The sequence below is a fragment of the Neolamprologus brichardi genome, chromosome 4 (assembly GCF_056152115.1).
Source record: "Neolamprologus brichardi isolate AB-2024 chromosome 4, ASM5615211v1, whole genome shotgun sequence".
Lineage (NCBI taxonomy): Eukaryota > Metazoa > Chordata > Actinopteri > Cichliformes > Cichlidae > Neolamprologus > Neolamprologus brichardi.
Genome location: NC_142107.1, coordinates 15,746,863 through 15,768,336, shown reverse-complemented (window position 1 = coordinate 15,768,336; position 21,474 = coordinate 15,746,863). Strand labels below are relative to the sequence as shown.

Below are 21,474 nucleotides of genomic sequence, written 5' to 3'. Positions count from 1 at the left end.
TTCTGGATTTTTTTCTTTATCGCAGAGGTGTGGTTTAAATGTGATGCTGGGTGTGGTCCATTTTGGTGTTATATAAAAATGATAGTGACAAATATTCAACACATTTTCTTTCAATTCAGAAGACAACTGAAGAAAACGCAGACATGAGTCTCTCTGGAAAGGACAAGGCCGTGGTGAGGAACTTCTGGGTCAAAGTGGCCCCGAAGACAGCTGAGATTGGAGGAGAGGCTCTGGGGAGGTTGTATTTTGCCCTTTCTTTTCATTCTTCATTCATTCATAGTTTTAATTAATTAGTAAGTGCTTATTCATATTTCCATCATTTGAATATATATTTTACAGGATGCTGACTGCTTATCCCCAGACCAAGATCTACTTTTCTCACTGGTCCGATCTGAGTCCAGGCTCTGCGCAGGTGAAAAAGCATGGTGCCACCATCATGGCGGCCATTGGAGACGCTGTGTCAAAGATTGACGACCTTACTGGAGGTCTGTCTGCCCTCAGCGAGCTCCACGCTTTCAAGCTCAGAGTGGACCCTGCCAACTTCAGGGTAAGCTCACACAGTAACATCCACGCAACAATGATCACGTTGTAGACAGAGATTACCATTAGTCAAGAGGCAATATAGACTTTTCGACCTAACATATGCTTGTGTTTTTTGCCTCACAGGTCCTTGCTCACAACATCATCTTGTGCATGGGCATGTTCTTCCCCGGAGACTTCACTCCCGAAGTCCACCTCTCCGTTGACAAGTTCCTCCAGAACTTGGCTCTCGCTCTGTCCGAGAAATACCGCTAAAATCCGGCAACTCCGGAGCCCCTATGAAGCCTGTCATCTACAGTAATGTCAATAAAACCTCTTAAAATGGCAGGGCTCCGTTAATAAATATAATAAACACTGGAAGCTGGTCCTTTCTTCTTTGTCTGCATCCCTACACTATTCACTTTTGACATAATTGCAGGGGTGTGTTAAGAAATTAAAATAATAATAATGTAGTGACAGAAGGGGGTGTGGGAGCATAGGAAAAGAGAAAATTCAATCAGAAATAAACATACAGTTGTGTTCATTTTGAAACGAACAAAATAGAAACCGGCAGCGTCACCCTTTGCAAAGATAAGAAGTAAAATATAGACGCCTTTTATAAGAATGAGCTTAGGAGGTTTTAATTTCAGATAATACAACATGGATAATTCTAACTACAACTTATTGGCTGAGTTAAAAAGAAATGACACCACCCTTATTAATATTACTATTATTATTATTACTATCATGAACATTTTCAGTATAACTGCACAATCACTTGTAAAAATCTGCTCTTGGAAGGCTTGAGTAGAAAAACAAAATGCAATTAAAAATGATCACACAAAGAGAATTTCATTTAACTGGAATTTTATTTGTCACATGCATCAGCTTCGAAGCGCTAAACGGAAACACTGCTGTAAATTATTTGGTTATGAATGTGAACTATAATTCCACAAGTTCAGTGGTACTGTTTGCCCAGGGCAGAGACGACCACAGCGAGGAATGTCTGCCAGGTCATCTGGACATCAGGGGCGAAGACTAGAGGTCCAAACTTGGAGGCCACACAAAAAGCGACAATTTCAGAAAGCACCTAAAATGAAAGGGATACAATAATAATGACATGCTTCATCATTATCACAAGTGGAAAAACTCTCAGATCACATACCCTGAAGTTGTCAGGATCAACACGGAGCTACTCAGAGTGCATAACACAGTTTTGGCGTAGGCCTGCCCAGGGCTGCACTGGGACAAAAAATCAGCCCGGGCATTTTGACTAGAGGCCGGCCCACCAGGTATTATAGGAAAAACCATAAAGCCTTTGAATGAAAACAAACGCTGTTGTCACAGTGATGTACACTGTCTTGTTGGTATATATGTAACAGTCTAATAAACTTAAACCTACACCATCCTCCCTATTCTGGTATTCTAAACAGTACCCGAAAGTAGACTGCTTGGTCGAGTTAACCTCCTGAACTATCTACAACACATGGTGAAAACCTGAAATTAAGACAGAGAAGACTAGAGGTGAGACATGATCATTACTGATTACTTATGACAGATTTAGATATATTTTCATTTGGCAGGGCAAAATATTTTTTCTAACATGGCAACCTTTAAAAAGTGAAAGGAGATAGACAGACAGGTGAGAAAGAATAAAACTTAATTGACTTTTTGATGGCATTTTACACACAGTACTGGTACAGAATCTAGAAAATGTGGGAAAATACTGGCATCATATACAGTAGTTACTTCTGAAGAAATTATGTTGGGACCCTAAAAAAAAATTACTATGTACAACAATGGATTTCTATATATTTTACATCAGATGAAAACGTTTGTTGTAAGATTCAGATAATTATTTGTTAAAAGCGAGACATTTTAAATGAGAATAAGAAAGAAAACTATTTCTTTGTGCCCCCCTTTCCCTGTTAATGCCCTACATGGCCCCCCTTGGCATAACTTTGCTAGACCCGCCCCTGCACAGTTACCAGCTGTCAGCTACATAAAAAAAGGATCCTGGTGTTATTTGTCTCTCAGAAACAGTTCATAACTTCCCTTCAACTCATTCATGTCACCTAAAAGGTAAACCTGTTTCTCCATCACCTGTTCAGCTCTGATGATTCAGTAAGGACATCTCCTGGTTTCATCTTCATGTTTTCCTCTCACCAGATAACCAAACCGATATCATGACCAGCAGCTTTTACAGCTGTGGCTCCAACAAACATCAGCTGATACTAGAAATTAATATTAAATAAATCCTAACAAAAGCTGATCAAGCTTAAACGTGCTGCTGTTGTTTAACGCAACATCCGCTGGGTTCTTCTTTCTGGTGCAAAGTGGGCGATAAACAAACAAGAGAGAAAAGCCGATCAGCTGATCATTGATCAGTTTCATGATTGAAGTAGAAACAGGAGAAGGAGGGGGAGAGAATGAGAGAAGAAGAGGCAGCTGTGCAGCAAAGACAGAATAAATCCAGCTTTGTGTCTTTTTCATTGTAGCTGAAGTCCGGGACAAATTGTGTTCCTTTTCACCTCAATACTAAACCCGCAATATTTTCTCTGAATACGAGACCATTCTGTTTTTTACGGGATGGTTGGAAACTCTAATAACTAACCTTATAAATAAAATAAAATAAAACAAGTTCAACATCAGTAACATCATAGCACCCGCCCAGCAGCATAGAAACTCCGTCATGCTAGCTAGTATGCAGTACGAGTTATTGTGACTGACTGTAAAAAGTCAGCACAAGGAAAATAAACTGAACTTGGTTTATATCTGACCCAGATAGACTGAAGGTCATAACTTCTTACCTGAAGTTCAGTTCACTGCCTCGGGTCTCTGCTCCTCCTGCCTTTCCGTCATCCACCTGCCAGCGTGTTGCATCTGCTGGCCTCCACCACTTGTGTTACTGGATCTGTGGAAGCTCCGCAATAGCCACCACCAAACAACTGAGTTATCTTTACACATCTCCCAGCATCTGGCCCATCCACCACCTTTCAGTGTTTATACCGTTAACGAAAAAAACGAGAAAAAAACCCCCATCGGCCCATAAAAACGAAAAATCACCATCGGCCCACCGGGCAAATACCCGGTATGCCCGATGGCAAGTCCAGCTATGGGTCTGCTTAATGTTGTCCATGTTATTCATAGCATTTTCCACACCCACCATCACGGTCCTTCCGTGCTTGGCTAGTTTGGGGCTTCACATAATGGTAACATTGGTGGACAGGTTGCCAAAGAGTTGGAAGTGTCTCTGAGTCCACTGATACGCAATGAAAAGCCTGAAATAAAGAGTCTCAAATTTACTTTTTCTTTTATTTCGATTGCATTAAGTTGTTTTCTGTGCCAGATTAATAAAAACAAAACGAAAACAAACCAAAGAAATATCCTGTTATCATGCAGTAAATAACAAGGCATGTAAAAACAAGAATAATTAATTTGGAGATACCAATAAAGCGTCGCTAAATCGTCATCTAACATAACTCACCTGCTCAGGGCCTGGGCGCCAATTTCAGCCCAATAAATCTTTCCCCACAGGCAGTAGCGGTTTTTGATATGGGCAACACGGGCGGTTTCCCAGGGGCGGCATTATGGTGGGGGGCGGAATCATACGGAGCCCCGCAGGGGACATGGGAGAAAAAGTTTTAGTTGCATTCTTTGGGGGCCGCCAGCTCGAAGCCGACCAGGAGGTCGAGACACGATGTGCAGCGAAAGCGGTGTTCCTCCCGGCTGTAGTAGGTCTCGACCTCCCTTTAGCTTCGAGCTAGTGGGTGTCAGATCTCCGAAAACGTCGGAGCACTTTTGCAAATATGTGATGTCTTGTAAACCGAGCAGGTATCTGACGTTTACACAACTACATTCACGCCTCAAAATATCTTAAAAGTGTATTTTGTGACCCAGAAATAGTAATATTACAACTAAGTAGCTGCCGCCATTGTTGGAATTCAATTTTTGCGAGATCTCGCAAAAGTTTTGCGAGATCCCGAGTTTGTTTTGCGAGATCTTGCAAAACTTTTGCGAGATCTCGCAAAAGTCCGTCTTAATTTTTTTTTCTCCAATGTCCCCTGCGGGGCTCCGTACAGCAGTGCAAGTAAACAAACAATAAATATAAGAACAGTAAGAAAATAAATATACACCTAAAGACTCGGGGTAATGGGATCAATAACAATTTAAAATTTATATTTTATATTTTGATGATTTAATGTCTCACACACAACCCGTGGAAAGGGGTTCATAATGATGTAAATCCAAGCCCATTATGTATTCATGATTTGAATCCTGGGTTGTGTAAAATCCCAGAAATGCACCTTAGACAAAGTGAATCTGTGAAATAAGGTGTAGGTCTATTAGGTTATGTTGTAGTGATCCTCGAGTTGGGGGATTTGTGTTCATACTGGAGTGCAAAATTAAAACCAATGGATGATGGACAAGAAAAGTTCAAAGCCATCAGGTGCTCAGTTTAGAAAAAATAGAAAAGAAGAGGAGGAGGAACGAGCAAAAGATACAGGTAAGCAGATGTGTCATTGGATAATGGCAGGTCATCTTAAAACAATCAGAATCAGAATACTTTATTAATCCCTAAGAAAATTATGTGGGTTACAGTTGCTCCAAGAAGAAATTGTAAAAATAGTAACAGTAACAGACTAAACTCCAAACAATATATCCAATAATATAATATTAATTAGTCATTGTCAATTGTTGATTTGTCCTGTTCTCATCGTATGACGAATTATGATGGCTGTTTGGTAGCCGTTTGCATACAATGCATACTATCCCTCTCTTCATGTGTGTGTGTGTGTGTGTGTGTGTGTGTGTGTGTGTTTCTCTGGTGAATTTCAACAACAGTTTTATGTTAATGTACAATCCTTAATATGTTTTATGTGTGCGTGGGGGGGGGGCAGAGGGAGTGCTCGCCCGAGGCGCCAAACAGGCTAGGACCGCCACTGCCCACAGGGACGCCATCGCGCTGAGCTCAGCACCTGTCCACTCGACCATATTGATAGATAACATTTTCTCAAGCTTCGCTGAAATTAGTCTTCGTTCACAAAACTTAAACAAAAACTAAGGCCAAAGAAACGTAAATAATGAATGAGTCGGGGCATATTTCTTAATTAAGAAGTCATTAATGTTGTTTTTGAAGACAGTCTAAATTAAAATGACACTAAACGGTTCATAGTGTTGTATTGTCGGGTATAAGAACACCTGAAATGATCGCACAGAGAATGAGTTTGATTTGAGTTTGTTTTCATTTTATTTTTATTAGTGCATATGGCAACAGAGTTAAAGAGATATGATTTTACAATCACTTTTATGACTGTTGCACATCTTTGATGAACTGGCACTCCAGAGATTTAGTGGTACTGTCTACCCAGGGCATTAACGACCACGGACAAAAACTTCTGCCAGGCTTCCTGGACCTCAGGGGTGAAGACGCTGGGACCAAACTTAGCGGCCACACACAGGCTGATGCATTCAGCGAGCACCTAAAGTGAGAGAGTTGCACAAAATAATTAACGAATTACTTCTGATCTAATAGTGATAAATGTTTCTGGGTGCTGGTGGGGACATACCCTGAAGTTATCGGGATCCACGTGGAGCTTCTCAGAGTGCATAGTGCTCAGTTTGGCGTAGGTCTGCTTGATGTTGTCCAAGTTCTTCACAGCATTCTCCAGACCACCCATCACGGTCCTTCCGTGCTGTGCCACTTTGGGGTTTCCCAGAATGGCAGCATTGGTGGACAGGTCTCCAAAGGCTTTGAAGTATCTCTGACCCCAGGGGTACACAATCAGAAGCCTGGAATAAGACAAGAGAGAGAAAAAATAACAATTTTAATGCATATAATTTTATTTTTTTAAATATGCATTTTAATCTAAAAAGACAAACATACGTGTAGATGCATTGGTTTCAGTTCGGTGTTAAGATTATAGGAGGAGAAAGTCACACAATACATTAATGTGTTTCTAAATTGCAATGAGCTGCAGGTTACCTGCTGAGGGCCTGGGGACCGATTTCGTCCACATCGATCTTTCCCCACAGGCTTACGATGGCCTTGCGCTCAGCATCTGTCCACTCGACCATTTTGACAGGGTAAAGGTTTTCACGTAGCTTGTGATCAGAAACCTTTTCGCAAACGCCGATCCTGGGGAGCTTTTTATTAATTACATAGTGCCACACCTCTTCGTCCTGGAAGCATCTGATTGGACTATAGCCGTCAGGCTTTTGGGTTGTTGCCCATGAGTAAGATAGGATCTTTACCAGATTCTAAGGAAAAAACGCAAACACATATTTTTTTTATGTAACAAATATAGAAATAAGTATAAGAATTATAGACTACAGGTCTTTATAGACTGTTTTTAACCTATATGTACAGTAAAAAACATTTAAACTTCGAAAGTGATTTCTGATCTTTCATAAGTGATCAGATCCCCACAAGCTGGCCTGAAAGTAGGGTAGTATGCAACACACATCTCTAGTAAAGAAATGTAGCCTATTTTATTTGAAAACAATTCTCCAACCTCTAATAAATAGGATACGAAGGATAAAGGTGCTGTGCAGTCCCACATGAAGCGCAACAACCAGTCATCCTTTTATATCTCACATCATGCCTCGGATATGATTACTTACCAAGATTTTGGTTAAAAAGAAAATATATTAATTTTTGATTATGTGGTGTCATTCTGTGAGTGCTTATGTTGTCATCTAATTCTCTAATTCTCCTTTAAGACCCAACGAGCGTTTGGCAGCGAGAGATTATTTGCCACTTGTTTCATATTTTACATTTTGGACATTATTTTATAAAATATCACATTGCTTTTTAAACAACCTCTTGCTATTTAATAATTTCTTTAATGGATAAATATATTAGGTTTTTTTCCCCATATCTTAAAAACAAGGAGGGGCGTTAACTTTTATCTCAAGAAATACCTCGGAAACTTCTGGATTTTTTTCTTTATCGCAGAGGTGTGGTTTAAATGTGATGCTGGGTGTGGTCCATTTTGGTGTTATATAAAAATGATAGTGACAAATAGTCAACACATTTTCTTTCAGTTCAGAAGACAACTGAAGAAAACGCAGACATGAGTCTCTCTGCAAAGGACAAGGCCGTGGTGAGGAACTTCTGGGTCAAAGTGGCCCCGAAGACAACTGAGATTGGAGGAGAGGCTCTAGTGAGGTTGTATTTTGCCCTTTCTTTTCATTCTTCATTCATTCATACTTTTATTCATTAGTAAGTACTTATTCATATTTCCATCATTTGAATTTATAATTTACAGGATGCTGACTGCTTATCCCCAGACCAAGACCTACTTTTCTCACTGGTCCGATCTGAGTCCAGGCTCTGCGCAGGTGAAAAAGCATGGTGCCACCATCATGGCGGCCATTGGAGACGCTGTGTCAAAGATTGACGACCTTACTGGAGGTCTGTCTGCCCTCAGCGAGCTCCACGCTTTCAAGCTCAGAGTGGACCCTGCCAACTTCAGGGTAAGCTCACACAGTAACATCCACGCAACAATGATCACGTTGTAGACAGAGATTACCATTAGTCAAGAGGCAATATAGACTTTTCGACCTAACATATGCATGTGTTTTTTGCCTCACAGATCCTTGCTCACAACATCATCTTGTGCATGGGCATGTTCTTCCCCGGAGACTTCACTCCCGAAGTCCACCTCTCCGTTGACAAGTTCCTCCAGAACTTGGCTCTCGCTCTGTCCGAGAAATACCGCTAAAATCCGGCAACTCCGGAGCCCCTATGAAGCCTGTCATCTACAGTAATGTCAATAAAACCTCTTAAAATGGCAGGGCTCCGTTAATAAATATAATAAACACTGGAAGCTGGTCCTTTCTTCTTTGTCTGCATCCCTACACTATTCACTTTTGACATAATTGCAGGGGTGTGTTAAGAAATTAAAATAATAATAATGTAGTGACAGAAGGGGGCGTGGGAGCATAGGAAAAGAGAAAATTCAATCAGAAATAAACATATAGTTGTGTTCATTTTGAAACGAACAAAATAGAAACCGGCAGCGTCACCCTTTGCAAAGATAAGAAGTAAAATATAGACGCCTTTTATAAGAATGAGCTTAGGAGGTTTTAATTTCAGATAATACAACATGGATAATTCTAACTACAACTTATTGGCTGAGTTAAAAAGAAATGACACCACCCTTATTAATATTACTATTATTATTATTACTATCATGAACATTTTCAGTATAACTGCACAATCACTTGTAAAAATCTGCTCTTGGAAGGCTTGAGTAGAAAAACAAAATGCAATTAAAAATGATCACACAAAGAGAATTTCATTTAACTGGAATTTTATTTGTCACATGCATCAGCTTCGAAGCGCTAAACGAAAACACTGCTGTAAATTATTTGGTTATGAATGTGAACTATAATTCCACAAGTTCAGTGGTACTGTTTGCCCAGGGCAGAGACGACCACAGCGAGGAATGTCTGCCAGGTCATCTGGACATCAGGGGCGAAGACTTGAGGTCCAAACTTGGAGGCCACACAAAAAGCGACAATTTCAGAAAGCACCTAAAATGAAAGGGATACAATAATAATGACATGCTTCATCATTATCACAGGTGGAAAAACTCTCAGATCACATACCCTGAAGTTGTCAGGATCAACACGGAGCTACTCAGAGTGCATAACACAGTTTTGGCGTAGGCCTGCCCAGGGCTGGACTGGGACAAAAAATCAGCCCGGGCATTTTGACTAGAGACCGGCCCACCAGGTATTATAGGAAAAACCATAAAGCCTTTGAATGAAAACAAACGCTGTTGTCACAGTGATGTACACTGTCTTGTTGGTATATATGTAACAGTCTAATAAACTTAAACCTACACCATCCTCCCTATTCTGGTATTCTAAACAGTACCCGAAAGTAGACTGCTTGGTCGAGTTAACCTCCTGAACTATCTACAACACATGGTGAAAACCTGAAAATAAGACAGAGAAGACTAGAGGTGAGACATGATCATTACTGATTACTTATGACAGATTTAGATATATTTTCATTTGGCAGGGCAAAATATTTTTTCTAACATGGCAACCTTTAAAAAGTGAAAGGAGATAGACAGACAGGTGAGAAAGAATAAAACTTAATTGACTTTTTGATGGCATTTTACACACAGTACTGGTACAGAATCTAGAAAATGTGGGAAAATACTGGCATCATATACAGTACTTACTTCTGAAGAAATTATGTTGGGACCCTAAAAAAAAATTACTATGTACAACAATGGATTTCTATACATTTTACATCAAATGAAAACGTTTGTTGTAAGATTCAGATAATTATTTGTTAAAAGCGAGACATTTTAAATGAGAATAAGAAAGAAAACTATTTATTTGTGCCCCCCTTTCCCTGTTAATGCCCTACATGCCCCCCCTTGGCAAAACTTTGCTAGACCCGCCCCTGCACAGTTACCAGCTGTCAGCTACATAAAAAAAGGATCCTGGTGTTATTTGTCTCTCAGAAACAGTTCATAACTTCCCTTCAACTCATTCATGTCACCTAAAAGGTAAACCTGTTTCTCCATCACCTGTTCAGCTCTGATGATTCAGTAAGGACATCTCCTGGTTTCATCTTCATGTTTTCCTCTCACCAGATAACCAAACCGATATCATGACCAGCAGCTTTTACAGCTGTGGCTCCAACAAACATCAGCTGATACTAGAAATTAATATTAAATAAATCCTAACAAAAGCTGATCAAGCTTAAACGTGCTGCTGTTGTTTAACGCAACATCCGCTGGGTTCTTCTTTCTGGTGCAAAGTGGGCGATAAACAAACAAGAGAGAAAAGCCGATCAGCTGATCATTGATCAGTTTCATGATTGAAGTAGAAACAGGAGAAGGAGGGGGAGAGAATGAGAGAAGAAGAGGCAGCTGTGCAGCAAAGACAGAATAAATCCAGCTTTGTGTCTTTTTCATTGTAGCTGAAGTCCGGGACAAATTGTGTTCCTTTTCACCTCAATACTAAACCCGCAATATTTTCTCTGAATACGAGACCATTCTGTTTTTTACGGGATGGTTGGAAACTCTAATAACTAACCTTATAAATAAAATAAAATAAAACAAGTTCAACATCAGTAACATCATAGCACCCGCCCAGCAGCATAGAAACTCCGTCATGCTAGCTAGTATGCAGTACGAGTTATTGTGACTGACTGTAAAAAGTCAGCACAAGGAAAATAAACTGAACTTGGTTTATATCTGACCCAGATAGACTGAAGGTCATAACTTCTTACCTGAAGTTCAGTTCACTGCCTCGGGTCTCTGCTCCTCCTGCCTTTCCGTCATCCACCTGCCAGAGTGTTCCATCTGCTGGCCTCCACCACTTGTGTTACTGAATCTGTGGAAGCTCCGCAATAGCCACCACCAAACAATTGAGTTATTTTTACACATCTCCCAGCATCTGGCCCATCCACCACCTTTCAGTGTTTATACCGGTAACAAAAAAAACGTGAAAAAAAACCCCCATCGGCCCATAAAAACGAAAAATCACCATCGGCCCACCGGGCAAATGCCGGGTATGCCCGATGGCAAGTCCAGCTATGGGTCTGCTTAATGTTGTCCATGTTCTTCACAGCATTTTCCATACCCACCATCACGGTCCTTCCGTGCTTGGCTAGTTTGGGGCTTCACATAATGGTAGCATTGGTGGACAGGTTGCCAAAGAGTTGGAAGTGTCTCTGAGTCCACTGATACGCAATGAGAAGCCTGAAATAAAGAGTCTCAATTTTACTTTTTCTTTTATTTCCATTGCATTAAGTTGTTTTCTGTGCCAGATTAATAAAATCAAAACAAAAACAAACCAAAGAAATATCCTGTTATCATAGTAGCGGTTTTTGATACGGGCAACACGGGCAGTTGCCCGGAGCGGCATCATGGTGGGGGGCGGAATCATACGGAGCCCCGCAGGGGACATGGGAGAAAAAGTTTTAGCCGCATTCTTCGGAGGCCGCCAGCTCGAAGCCGACCGGGAGGTCGAGGCACGATGTGCTGGGAAAGCGGTGTTCCTCCCGGGTGTAGTAGGTCTCGACCTCCTGTTAGCTTCGAGCTAGTGGGTGTCAGATCTCCGAAAATGTCGGAGCACTTTTGCAGATATGTGATGTCTTGTAAACCGAGCAGGTATCTGACATTTACACAACTACATTCACGCCTCAAAATATCTTAAAAGTGTATTTTGTGGGGGGGCGCTCGTGTGCAGCTATGGAGTAGACGTGTTTTCTGTGCTCTCCGTGCCTTCTCACTCATAAAGTTGCACTTTAAGTTTATTTCTAGCTGGGTAGTTTTAAAATCTGTTTCGCGGACTGTCGGAGCCGATCTTTTGTCATCATGCCGAAGAAAGATGAGACCCAGAGGGATACGTCCAAGGCGAGCCAGTCGGCGGCAGGTAATGATGCCATATTAGCGGCTATCGCTAACCATGGAGCTGAGCTTTCCAAAATAACCTCGCTCGTGGACGGGTTGAAGAAGTCAGTTGAGGGCCGTCTCGATGCAATTGATGCAACGCTAACTTCTCTCCAGAAGAAATATCATGAGTCTGAGCGCTGGTTTGAAGACCTTGATGAAGCTATGTCCGCTAACGATAGCCGATTAGCAACGCTGGAAGCATCGTGCAAAGAGCTACAGGTGGCTAACACCCTCCTCAAAGCTAAAGTCAACGATCTGGAGGGGCGCTCTCGCCGACTCAACGTGAGGATTGTGGGAGTTAAGGAAGGGGATGAGAAAGGCAGCCCTACCGACTTCGTTGCTAACCTACTTCCAGAGCTTTTGGGTCATGAGAACTTCAGCAGGCCGATAAAAATAGACCGAGCCCACCGTAGCCTGAGACCGAAGCCACAGCCCAATGAACGGCCACGTGTCATCATTGCTAAAGTCCACAACGACCGGGATGTGTGTGACATACTACGACTCAGCAGGCAAAGGTCTCCTTTGCTGTACCGCGGAGACAGAGTTTCCATTTTTCCTGATTACACTGCGGAGGTCTCGGCGCAGCGGCAGGCCTTTGGTGGTGTGAGGAAGCGGCTGACCGACGCCGGTGCTAAGTGCTCTCTTCGCTTTCCTGCAAAGCTCCAAGTCGAATATAATAACACATCGAAGACTTTTATGTCGCCGGAGGAAGCTGCACGGTTTGCTGACTCCATTGGCTCTGCAAATGACTAATAATTCACAAGTGACTGACTAATTTCATGACATGTTTACACATTTGCGCATTTTCTGCAGTAATGTTCTCTACCCAGCTATGTTGAATGTTTTGATCCAACATCTTTGTCCTCAGTTGATCAATGCGCAATATAAAGGTTTTTTTTGGTGCGCATACTGTGATTTACATACCTAGAGTACATTTCTTTCCCGCACTGAAACGGTGTACAGTGCCTATTTTGCCTATTGGGTTTTGCTTCTACAGTATTTGTGTTACGTTCTGATATTGGGAATATGCATATGTTTCTGTATGCTCTCTCATTTCTGCATATTTGCAGTTTTGTTGCACCAGTTAAAAAGTTTTATATCCATCTAAATATTTGAGTTGGATCTTTCGTACTTTGTGCACAATTTTGTTTTTTATGTTTTTTAAATAGATTATATGTGGGGCGCTCGGGGCTCCACGGTAGTTTTTGAGTATTAGCGTTCAGTCAGGCTGGCCCTGGTTCCCGGCTGCCTCCCTGTTGGATATTGGGGGTGTTCCGCTTTCTTTTTTCTGCGGTTTGTGTGGTGGGTGGGGGGGTGTCTACATGTTTCTAAATATGTGTCGTTTTTGTTTTTTTGATGTAAGTGCCAGCTCTTTATTTGTCAAATGTCAAAGCCTTCATTTTGTCCTTCCACATCGTCGTACATCATCCACTCACTTAAGCTTGGGATGAGCCACATCACTTTTACGACCTGGAATTGTCGGGGTATGGGCAAAGCTCTTAAACGTGGTAAAGTATTTTCGCATTTAAAATCTCTGTCATCTGATATAATTTTTTTACAGGAGACCCATATCCAACCTTCAGAGCAGAGGCGATTAAGATCGGTATGGGTGTCACAGGTGTACCAATCCGCCTTTTCTTCCAGGGCAAGAGGGGTTGCCATTCTTGTTCGCAGAACTATTCCTTTTATATTCAAAACTCAGATATGTGATCCAGGTGGGAGGTTCATACTTGTTACAGGTACGGTCAACTCCACCCCTGTAGTCCTCTTGAACATCTATGCCCCTAATTTTGACAACCCTGACTTCTTTAGTAAAATATTCAATCTTGTCTCACAATACAATGACCATAATATCATTATCGGTGGTGATTTTAATTGTTATTTCGATCCATTGTTGGATAGATCCTCTGCGTCCCTGGCCCCAACCTTGAGAGCTGTTTCTGTACTCAATACTCTTACTAAATCTTTGGACTTGGTTGACATTTGGAGGCACCAGCATCCGTTAGAAAAGCAATACTCTTTCTTCTCCCCTGTCCATGGCAGTTTCAGTAGAATTGACTATTTTCTTATTGATTCCAGGCTTATTTCGAAAGTGGTTAGTTCCACTTATCACAGTATTTTAGTTTCGGACCACGCACCTCTCTCAACGGTAATTGACTTTAACCTATATACCCCCCAATACAATTGGAAATTTAACCCCTCTTTATATCTAAATGTCTCTTTTACGGTTTACCTATCTACTAAAATCGCAGAATTTTTACAATTCAATGATAATGGTGCAGTTTCAGACTCGGTTTTGTGGGAGTCCTTTAAAGTCGTTATTAGAGGTCATATTATTGCTTATCAAGCTTCTCAGAAAAGGGACAAACTCAGGCTGCGTACTAATATTGAGGCAGAGCTGGCTGTGTTGGAGGAGAAGTATCGCGACACCGGGGCTGCTGACACACTTGGTACCATTCTCAAATTGAAATATGACTACAACCACATGTTGGGGGAGCAGGTCATGAATTGTATTCGTAGATTAAAACAGAAGCATTTTGAGCTTGGTGAAAAGGCTGACAAGGTGCTTTCCAGACAGCTGAAGGGCATTCAAGCTGATAGGGCGATACACAGAATTCTCTCTTCAACTGGCCAGTTGTTGTCTGATCACAAGCAGATAAATGACAGATTTCGCAGTTTTTATTGTCAGTTATATACGTCTAGTACCACGGCCACAGTTACTGAAATCACTAATTTTCTTAATGCTTTAGATATCCCGACTCTTCCTGAGGCTGCACGGGGCTTACTCGATGCAGACTTTACGCTGGAGGAAATTAGAAATGCAATCTGCTCCTTTCCTAACGGAAAGGCTTGTGGTCCGGACGGTTTTGGGATAGAGCTTTATAAGACACATATTGACGTTATCGCTCCTCTGCTACTTCGGATGGTAAATTGCGCAGTGTTAAACGGCTCATTCCCTCATTCTTTCTACGATGCCCATATATGTCTCCTCCTGAAAAAAGACAGAGACGAAACTAATGTTTCATCCCATCGTCCCCTAAGTCTTCTCAACTCAGACCAAAAAATAATTGCTAAAGTCCTAACCAACCGGTTAAATAAGCATATAGGCTCTTTAATTCATCCTGACCAATCGGGTTTTATCCCCAATAGATTCTCTTTTTCTAATACTAGATGTCTCTTAAATGCAATGTACTCAACGACACTGCCCAATTCTGCGGTGATTTCACTTGATGCCCAGCAGGCTTTTGACCAGGTGGAATGGAGTTATTTGTTTGCTACTCTTGAAAAATTTGGTTTTGGGTCGAATTTTTTGAATATGATTAAGTTGCTTTACGCTTGCCCTCGTTCCTCGGTCCTTACCAACCATGAGAGGTCGCTCCCGTTCCTCTTACACCGTGGGACAAGGCAGGGTTGTTGCCTCTCTCCAATGCTTTTTGCTTTAGCTCTTGAGCCGTTGGCCATTGCCATCAGAGCCAATTCCCATATCTCTGGTATAAATTGTGGCGCGTCAGAGTACACCATCGGTCTGTATGCGGATGATATCATATTGGCTCTTTCAGACTTAAAGATCTCCCTTCCTCCACTTCTTGAGCTGATTGACAGCTTTGGCCACCTATCAGGGTTCACCATAAATTGGAAGAAGTCTGTTCTTATGCCGCTGTCGTCTGGTCTGGGCCCTGATTTCCTGTCGAGTTTGCCCTTTAAGGTCTCCCAGGATTATTTTTCATACCTGGGTATTAACATCCCTAGGAACTCAAAATTCCTCTTCAGGCTTAATTATTTGGTTCTAACTGATGAGCTCAAGTGTATGATAGATAAATGGAAACATCTCCCACTTTCAATGATTGGCCGTATCAATATAATCAAAATGGTTGTGCTCCCTAAATTCACGTACCTATTCCAGAACGTTCCTATTTTTCTCAGGTCTTCCTTTTTCAAAGCGTTGGATGCCATTATCATGCCTTTTGTTTGGGCCTACAAGCCCCCTCGCATCTCGAAGTCTCACTTGCAAAAGCCCTCGGACGAGGGTGGTCTGGGCCTTCCAGTTTTCAGACATTATTACTGGGCCTGTAATGCCAGAGCCTGGGTCTTCTGGAATCTGCCTATAGTTGGTGAGGCTGTGGGATGCGGGTCCAGCCCTAAATGGCTCGAATTGGAGCTTAGCACTGCTATCGAGCACACTGGAGCATCCTTGCCAGCTATCTTATTCTCAAAATCGGTTATTAAAAGTACACGTGATGACTTTATTCTTTGCAACTCCATAAAAATATTGAATCAAATTAAGAGAATCTTGAACCTCCCGGTAGTGTCGACTTTTGCCCCGATCTGCCACAATCCTAGCTTTACGCCTAGTACGATGGATGCTGCTTTCAAACAATGGTCTGTCAAAGGATTGATTGCTATAAAGAATCTTTATATTGACAATCATTTTGCCTCTTTTGCTCAGCTTCAGACAAAGTACAATCTCCCTACAAGTCATTTTTTTCGGTATTTACAAATTAGGAATTATGTCAAGCAAGCATTCTCAAATTTGGATACCATCCCCATACAGCATGTCTTTTACAATATAATGAACGAACCTCCCACCTCAAAACACTTAATTTCTCGGTTTGTTAACCTTTTTTCTTCGGCACCCCCCTCTTGCCATATTAAAGAGGCTTGGACAAGGGACACTGGTTTGGTTATCACTGACGATTTATGGGCTGAAGTGTTAAGCCGGATAAATCTATGCTCTGTTAACGCCCGGCTTCAGTTAATTCAATTTAAGGTTGTCCATAGACTGCACTATTCCAAAACCAAATTGAACAAGATTTTTCCTAACGTTTCCCCCAAATGTGATAAATGTAAACTTGTGGACGGTACTCTTGGCCATCTTTTTTGGTCCTGTTCTACGCTTACAGCCTTTTGGACTAGTATTTTTAGTTTCTATAGCACTGTTTACGATAGGCAACTGTATCCTGACTGTCTTATGGTGATCCTGGGCTGCTCCAGCGACTCCTTGGCACTTCCCTTTGCTGTTCAACAGGCCCTCATGTTTGGTATGGTGATTGCCAAACGTCTGATTCTGGGGGAGTGGAAATCTGCCTCCCCTCCCTGCTTCAAGAGGTGGCTCGAGGAGATGGTCTCCTGTTTATACCTGGAAGAAATTCGGTTCTCTACATCTGATTCCATGGAGAAGTTCAGGAAGATATGGGGGCCCTTTATAGACCACATTAAGAAGGACAGTTCACGCCCTGGGTCCTGACCACGTTGTTTTAACTGCTTTCATTCTGAGCTGTTGCCCATAACTGTTGTTGCATAATTGTTATCGGCGTCTCCTAGCGATCTTGTGAATTTGATTTTGTGGATTGGACTCACTGGATTGTGAGTTGTTTGACATGTATACCAGTTGCTTTTTTTCCCCTCTCTCTGCTGTCTTGATAAGTGCTGGCCGTGTACCCTGTTGTGGGGTTTGTTGCTGTGTTTTTTTTTGTTTTTTTTTTTTTGTTTTTTTTTTTGTTTGTTCCTGTGTTTTGTTTTTGATTTTTTTTTTTGTTGTTATTGTCATTATTGTCTGTGTTCCTCTGTCCTGCTGTTTGTGAATGTGTAAAAATTTTGAAACTTGCATAAATAAATACATTAAAAAAAAAAAAAGTGTATTTTGTGACCCAGAAATAGTAATATTACAACTAAGTAGCTGCCGCCATTGTTGGAATTCAATTTTTGCGAGATCTCGCAAAAGTTTTGCGAGATCCCGAGTTTGTTTTGCGAGATCTCGCAAAAGTCCATCTTAATTTTTTTTTCTCCAATGTCCCCTGCGGGGCTCCGTACAGCAGTGCAAGTAAACAAACAATAAATATAAGAAGAGTAAGAAAATAAATATACACCTAAAGACTCGAGGTAATGGGATCAATAACAATTTAAAATTTATATTTTATATTTTGATGATTTAATGTCTCACACACAACCCGTGGAAAGGGGTTCATAATGATGTAAATCCAAGCCCATTATGTATTCATGATTTGAATCCTGGGTTGTGTGAAATCCCAGAAATGCACCTTAGACAAAGTGAATCTGTGAAATAAGGTGTAGGTCTATTAGGTTATGTTGTAGTGATCCTCGAGTTGGGGGATTTGTGTTCATACTGGAGTGCAAAATAAAACGAATGGAAGATGGACAAGAAAAGTTCAAAGCCATCAGGTGCTCAGTTTAGAAAAAATAGAAAAGAAGAGAAGGAGGAACGAGCAAAAGATACAGGTAAGCAGATGTGTCATTGGATAATGGCAGGTCATCTTAAAACAATCAGAATCAGAATATTTTATTAACCCTTTAAGACCTACCATAGAACCAAGTCCGCCAGAGCTTATATTATATTTTTACATGCTGTGGAGCCATTTTTGGGAGCATTTCAAGTTGATATACATCAATACAACCATTATAGCCCAGATTTTAATAATATGTCTGCATTAAGTGCATAGTAATTACATAAATTGCAAAAAAGTGCAATAAACTACAAAAACATTGAAAATCGTTTTTGTTTTTTTAACATATATTTCTAGTTAGAGAAATTTAAGAGGCTTATCCCTCAAAACTGTAAATACAAAAAAGTTGCACAAAATAGTTTCCCAACACAGGAAATTTATTTTGAGTGTCTTGATAGTTATATTTTTGAAATACACCAATTTTTATATACTGCAGGAAAAACGAAAATAAATATTATACTGCAAATTTGCAAAAAAGCAGCATGTGCATCAAAATAAACTATTTCCAGCAGTGCAATATGAGTCCTAAGCATCCCAGAAACGACACAGAAAGTCATAAAGTCAAACATAACTTTTAAAAACACCAGTATAGGCTCATGAGGCTATATGGTAAAAAAAAAAAAAAAAGAAAAAAGAAAACTACATTTCCGCGAAAATGACGTCACTTCCGGTTTCAGGCAGGTCATAGCGGACATGCAAAAGTTCGCTCTGACATCTATTCCAACGTAGTAAGTGTTACAAACAGCTGATCGGATCGGCAAACCGTGTTTCTGGAATATTATGTTTTTGTTGCTGCAAGTGCTTTTTATGCAGTTTTTGCAAAGTTATATGTGGAAGGAAACTGTGACCGAGGACAAGCTGATGGCATAAGATGTAAGTACAACTCCTCCGGTTTCATATGCAAAAAAAATATTGCTCTAGCTCACGTGGTTGCAGTGCTACCGGGATTTAAAAATAGTTACGCAAAACAGAGCGTGCCGCTCTGACCGGCTTTAAAGGGTTAATCCCTAAGAAGATAATGTGGGTTACAGTTGCTCCAAGAAGAAATTGTAAAAATAGTAACAGTAACAGACTAAACTCCAAACAATATATCCAATAATATAATATTAATTAGTCATTGTCAATTGTTGATTTGTCCTGTTCTCATCGTATGACAAATTATCATGGCTGTTTGGTAGCCGTTTGCATACAATGCATACTATCCCTCTCTTCATGTGTGTGTATGTGTGTGTGTGTGTGTGTGTGTGTGGGGAGGGGGGGGGGGGGGGCGGCAGAGTGCTCGCCCGAGGCGCCAAACAGGCTAGGACCGTCACTGCCCACAGGGACGTGATCGCGCTGAGCTCAGCACCTGTCCACTCGACCATATTGATAGATAACATTTTCTCAAGCTTCGCTGAAATTAGTCTTCGTTCACAAAACTTAAACAAAAACTAAGGACAAAGAAACGTAAATAATGAATGAGTCGGGACATATTTCTTAATTAAGAAGTCATTAATGTTGTTTTTGAAGACAGTCTAAAATAAAAGGACACTAAACGGTTCATAGTGTTGTATTGTCGGGTATAAGAACACCTGAAATGATCGCACAGAGAATGAGTTTGATTTGAGTTTGTTTTCATTTTATTTTTATTAGTGCATATGGCAACAGAGTTAAAGAGATATGATTTTACAATCACTTTTATGACTGTTGCACATCTTTGATGAACTGGCACTCCACAGATTTAGTGGTACTGTCTACCCAGAGCATTAACGACCACGGACAAAAACTTCTGCCAGGCTTCCTGGACCTCAGGGGTGAAGACACTGGGACCAAACTTAGCGGCCACACACAGGCTGATGCATTCAGCGAGCACCTAAAGTGAGAGAGTTGCACAAAATAATTAACGAATTACTTCTGATCTAATAGTGATAAATGTTTCTGGGTGCTGGTGGGGACATACCCTGAAGTTATCGGGATCCACGTGGAGCTTCTCAGAGTGCATAGTGCTCAGTTTGGCGTAGGTCTGCTTGATGTTGTCCAAGTTCTTCACAGCATTTTCCAGACCACCCATCACGGTCCTTCCGTGCTGTGCCACTTTGGGGTTTCCCAGAATGGCAGCATTGGTGGACAGGTCTCCAAAGGCTTTGAAGTATCTCTGACCCCAGGGGTACACAATCAGAAGCCTGGAATAAGACAAGAGAGAGAAAAAATAACAATTTTAATACACATAATTTTTTAAAAAGAAATATGCATTTTAATCTAAAAAGACAAACATACGTGTAGATGCATTGGTTTCAGTTCGGTTTTAAGATTATAGGAAGAGAAAGTCACACAATACATAAATGTGTTTCTAAATTGCAATGAGCTGCAGGTTACCTGCTGAGGGCCTGGGGACCGATTTCGTCCACATCGATCTTTCCCCACAGGCCTATGATGGCTTTGCGCTCAGCATCTGTCCACTCGACCATTTTGACAGGGTAAAGGTTTTCACGTAGCTTGTGATCAGAAACCTTTTCGCAAACGCCGATCCTGGGAAGCTTTTTATTAATTACATAGTGCCACACCTCTTCGTCCTGGAAGCATCTGATTGGACTATAGCCGTCAGGCTTTTGGGTTGTTGCCCATGAGTAAGATAGGATCTTTACCAGATTCTAAGGAAAAAACGCAAACACATATTTTTTTTATGTAACAAATATAGAAATAAGTATAAGAATTATAGACTACAGGTCTTTATAGACTGTTTTTAACCTATACGTACAGTAAAAACATTTAAACCTCAAAAGTGATTTCTGATCTTTCGTAAGTGATCAGATCCCAACAAGTTGGCCTGAAAGTAGGGTAAATACCCGTTTCTGATATATATATATATATATATATATATATATATATATATATATATATATATATATATATATATATATATATATATATATATATATATATATATATATGCAACACACATCTCTAGTAGAGAAATGTAGCCTATTTTATTTGAAAACAATTCTCCAACCTCTAATAAATAGGATACAAAGGATAAAGGTGCTGTGCAGTCCCACATGAAGCGCTACAACCAGTCATCTTTTTATATCTCACATCATGCCTCGGATATGATTACTTACCAAGATTTTGGTAAAAAAAAGAAAATATCTTAATTTTTGATTATGTGGTGTCATTCTGTGAGTGCTTATGTTGTCATCTAATTCTCTAATTCTCCTTTAAGACCCAACGAGCGTTTGGCAGCGAGAGATTATTTGCCACTTGTTTCATATTTTACACTTTGGACATTATTTTATAAAATATCACAT

General features: G+C 40.8%; 4 protein-coding genes across 4 annotated transcripts; 2 read left to right on the top strand and 2 right to left on the bottom strand.

The window, feature by feature from the left end:
- The first annotated feature begins 98 nt into the window (after nt 1-98).
- On the top strand, nt 99-900 carry LOC148102998 (hemoglobin subunit alpha-A-like). Its single transcript, XM_087839912.1, has 3 exons — nt 99-238; nt 340-547; nt 667-900. The coding sequence occupies exons 1-3, from the start codon at nt 144-146 to the stop codon at nt 793-795; spliced, it is 432 nt and encodes a 143-aa protein (XP_087696038.1). The 5' UTR covers nt 99-143; the 3' UTR covers nt 796-900.
- A 4,846-nt stretch (nt 901-5,746) lies between these two features.
- On the bottom strand, nt 5,747-6,653 carry LOC148102997 (hemoglobin subunit beta-A-like). The gene is made up of 3 exons (XM_087839911.1): nt 6,506-6,653; nt 6,090-6,312; nt 5,747-6,002 (listed from the first exon to the last, which is right to left on the bottom strand). Exons 1-3 carry the CDS (start codon nt 6,595-6,597, stop codon nt 5,871-5,873), a joined length of 447 nt encoding a protein of 148 aa, XP_087696037.1. The 5' UTR covers nt 6,598-6,653; the 3' UTR covers nt 5,747-5,870.
- An 899-nt stretch (nt 6,654-7,552) lies between these two features.
- On the top strand, nt 7,553-8,351 carry LOC148102996 (hemoglobin subunit alpha-A-like). Its single transcript, XM_087839905.1, has 3 exons — nt 7,553-7,690; nt 7,791-7,998; nt 8,118-8,351. The coding sequence occupies exons 1-3, from the start codon at nt 7,596-7,598 to the stop codon at nt 8,244-8,246; spliced, it is 432 nt and encodes a 143-aa protein (XP_087696031.1). The 5' UTR covers nt 7,553-7,595; the 3' UTR covers nt 8,247-8,351.
- Nucleotides 8,352-19,786: 11,435 nt separating this feature from the next.
- On the bottom strand, nt 19,787-20,692 carry LOC148102995 (hemoglobin subunit beta-A-like). Its single transcript, XM_087839910.1, has 3 exons — nt 20,546-20,692; nt 20,130-20,352; nt 19,787-20,042 (listed from the first exon to the last, which is right to left on the bottom strand). The coding sequence occupies exons 1-3, from the start codon at nt 20,635-20,637 to the stop codon at nt 19,911-19,913; spliced, it is 447 nt and encodes a 148-aa protein (XP_087696036.1). The 5' UTR covers nt 20,638-20,692; the 3' UTR covers nt 19,787-19,910.
- Between the last annotated feature and the right edge of the window lie 782 nt (nt 20,693-21,474).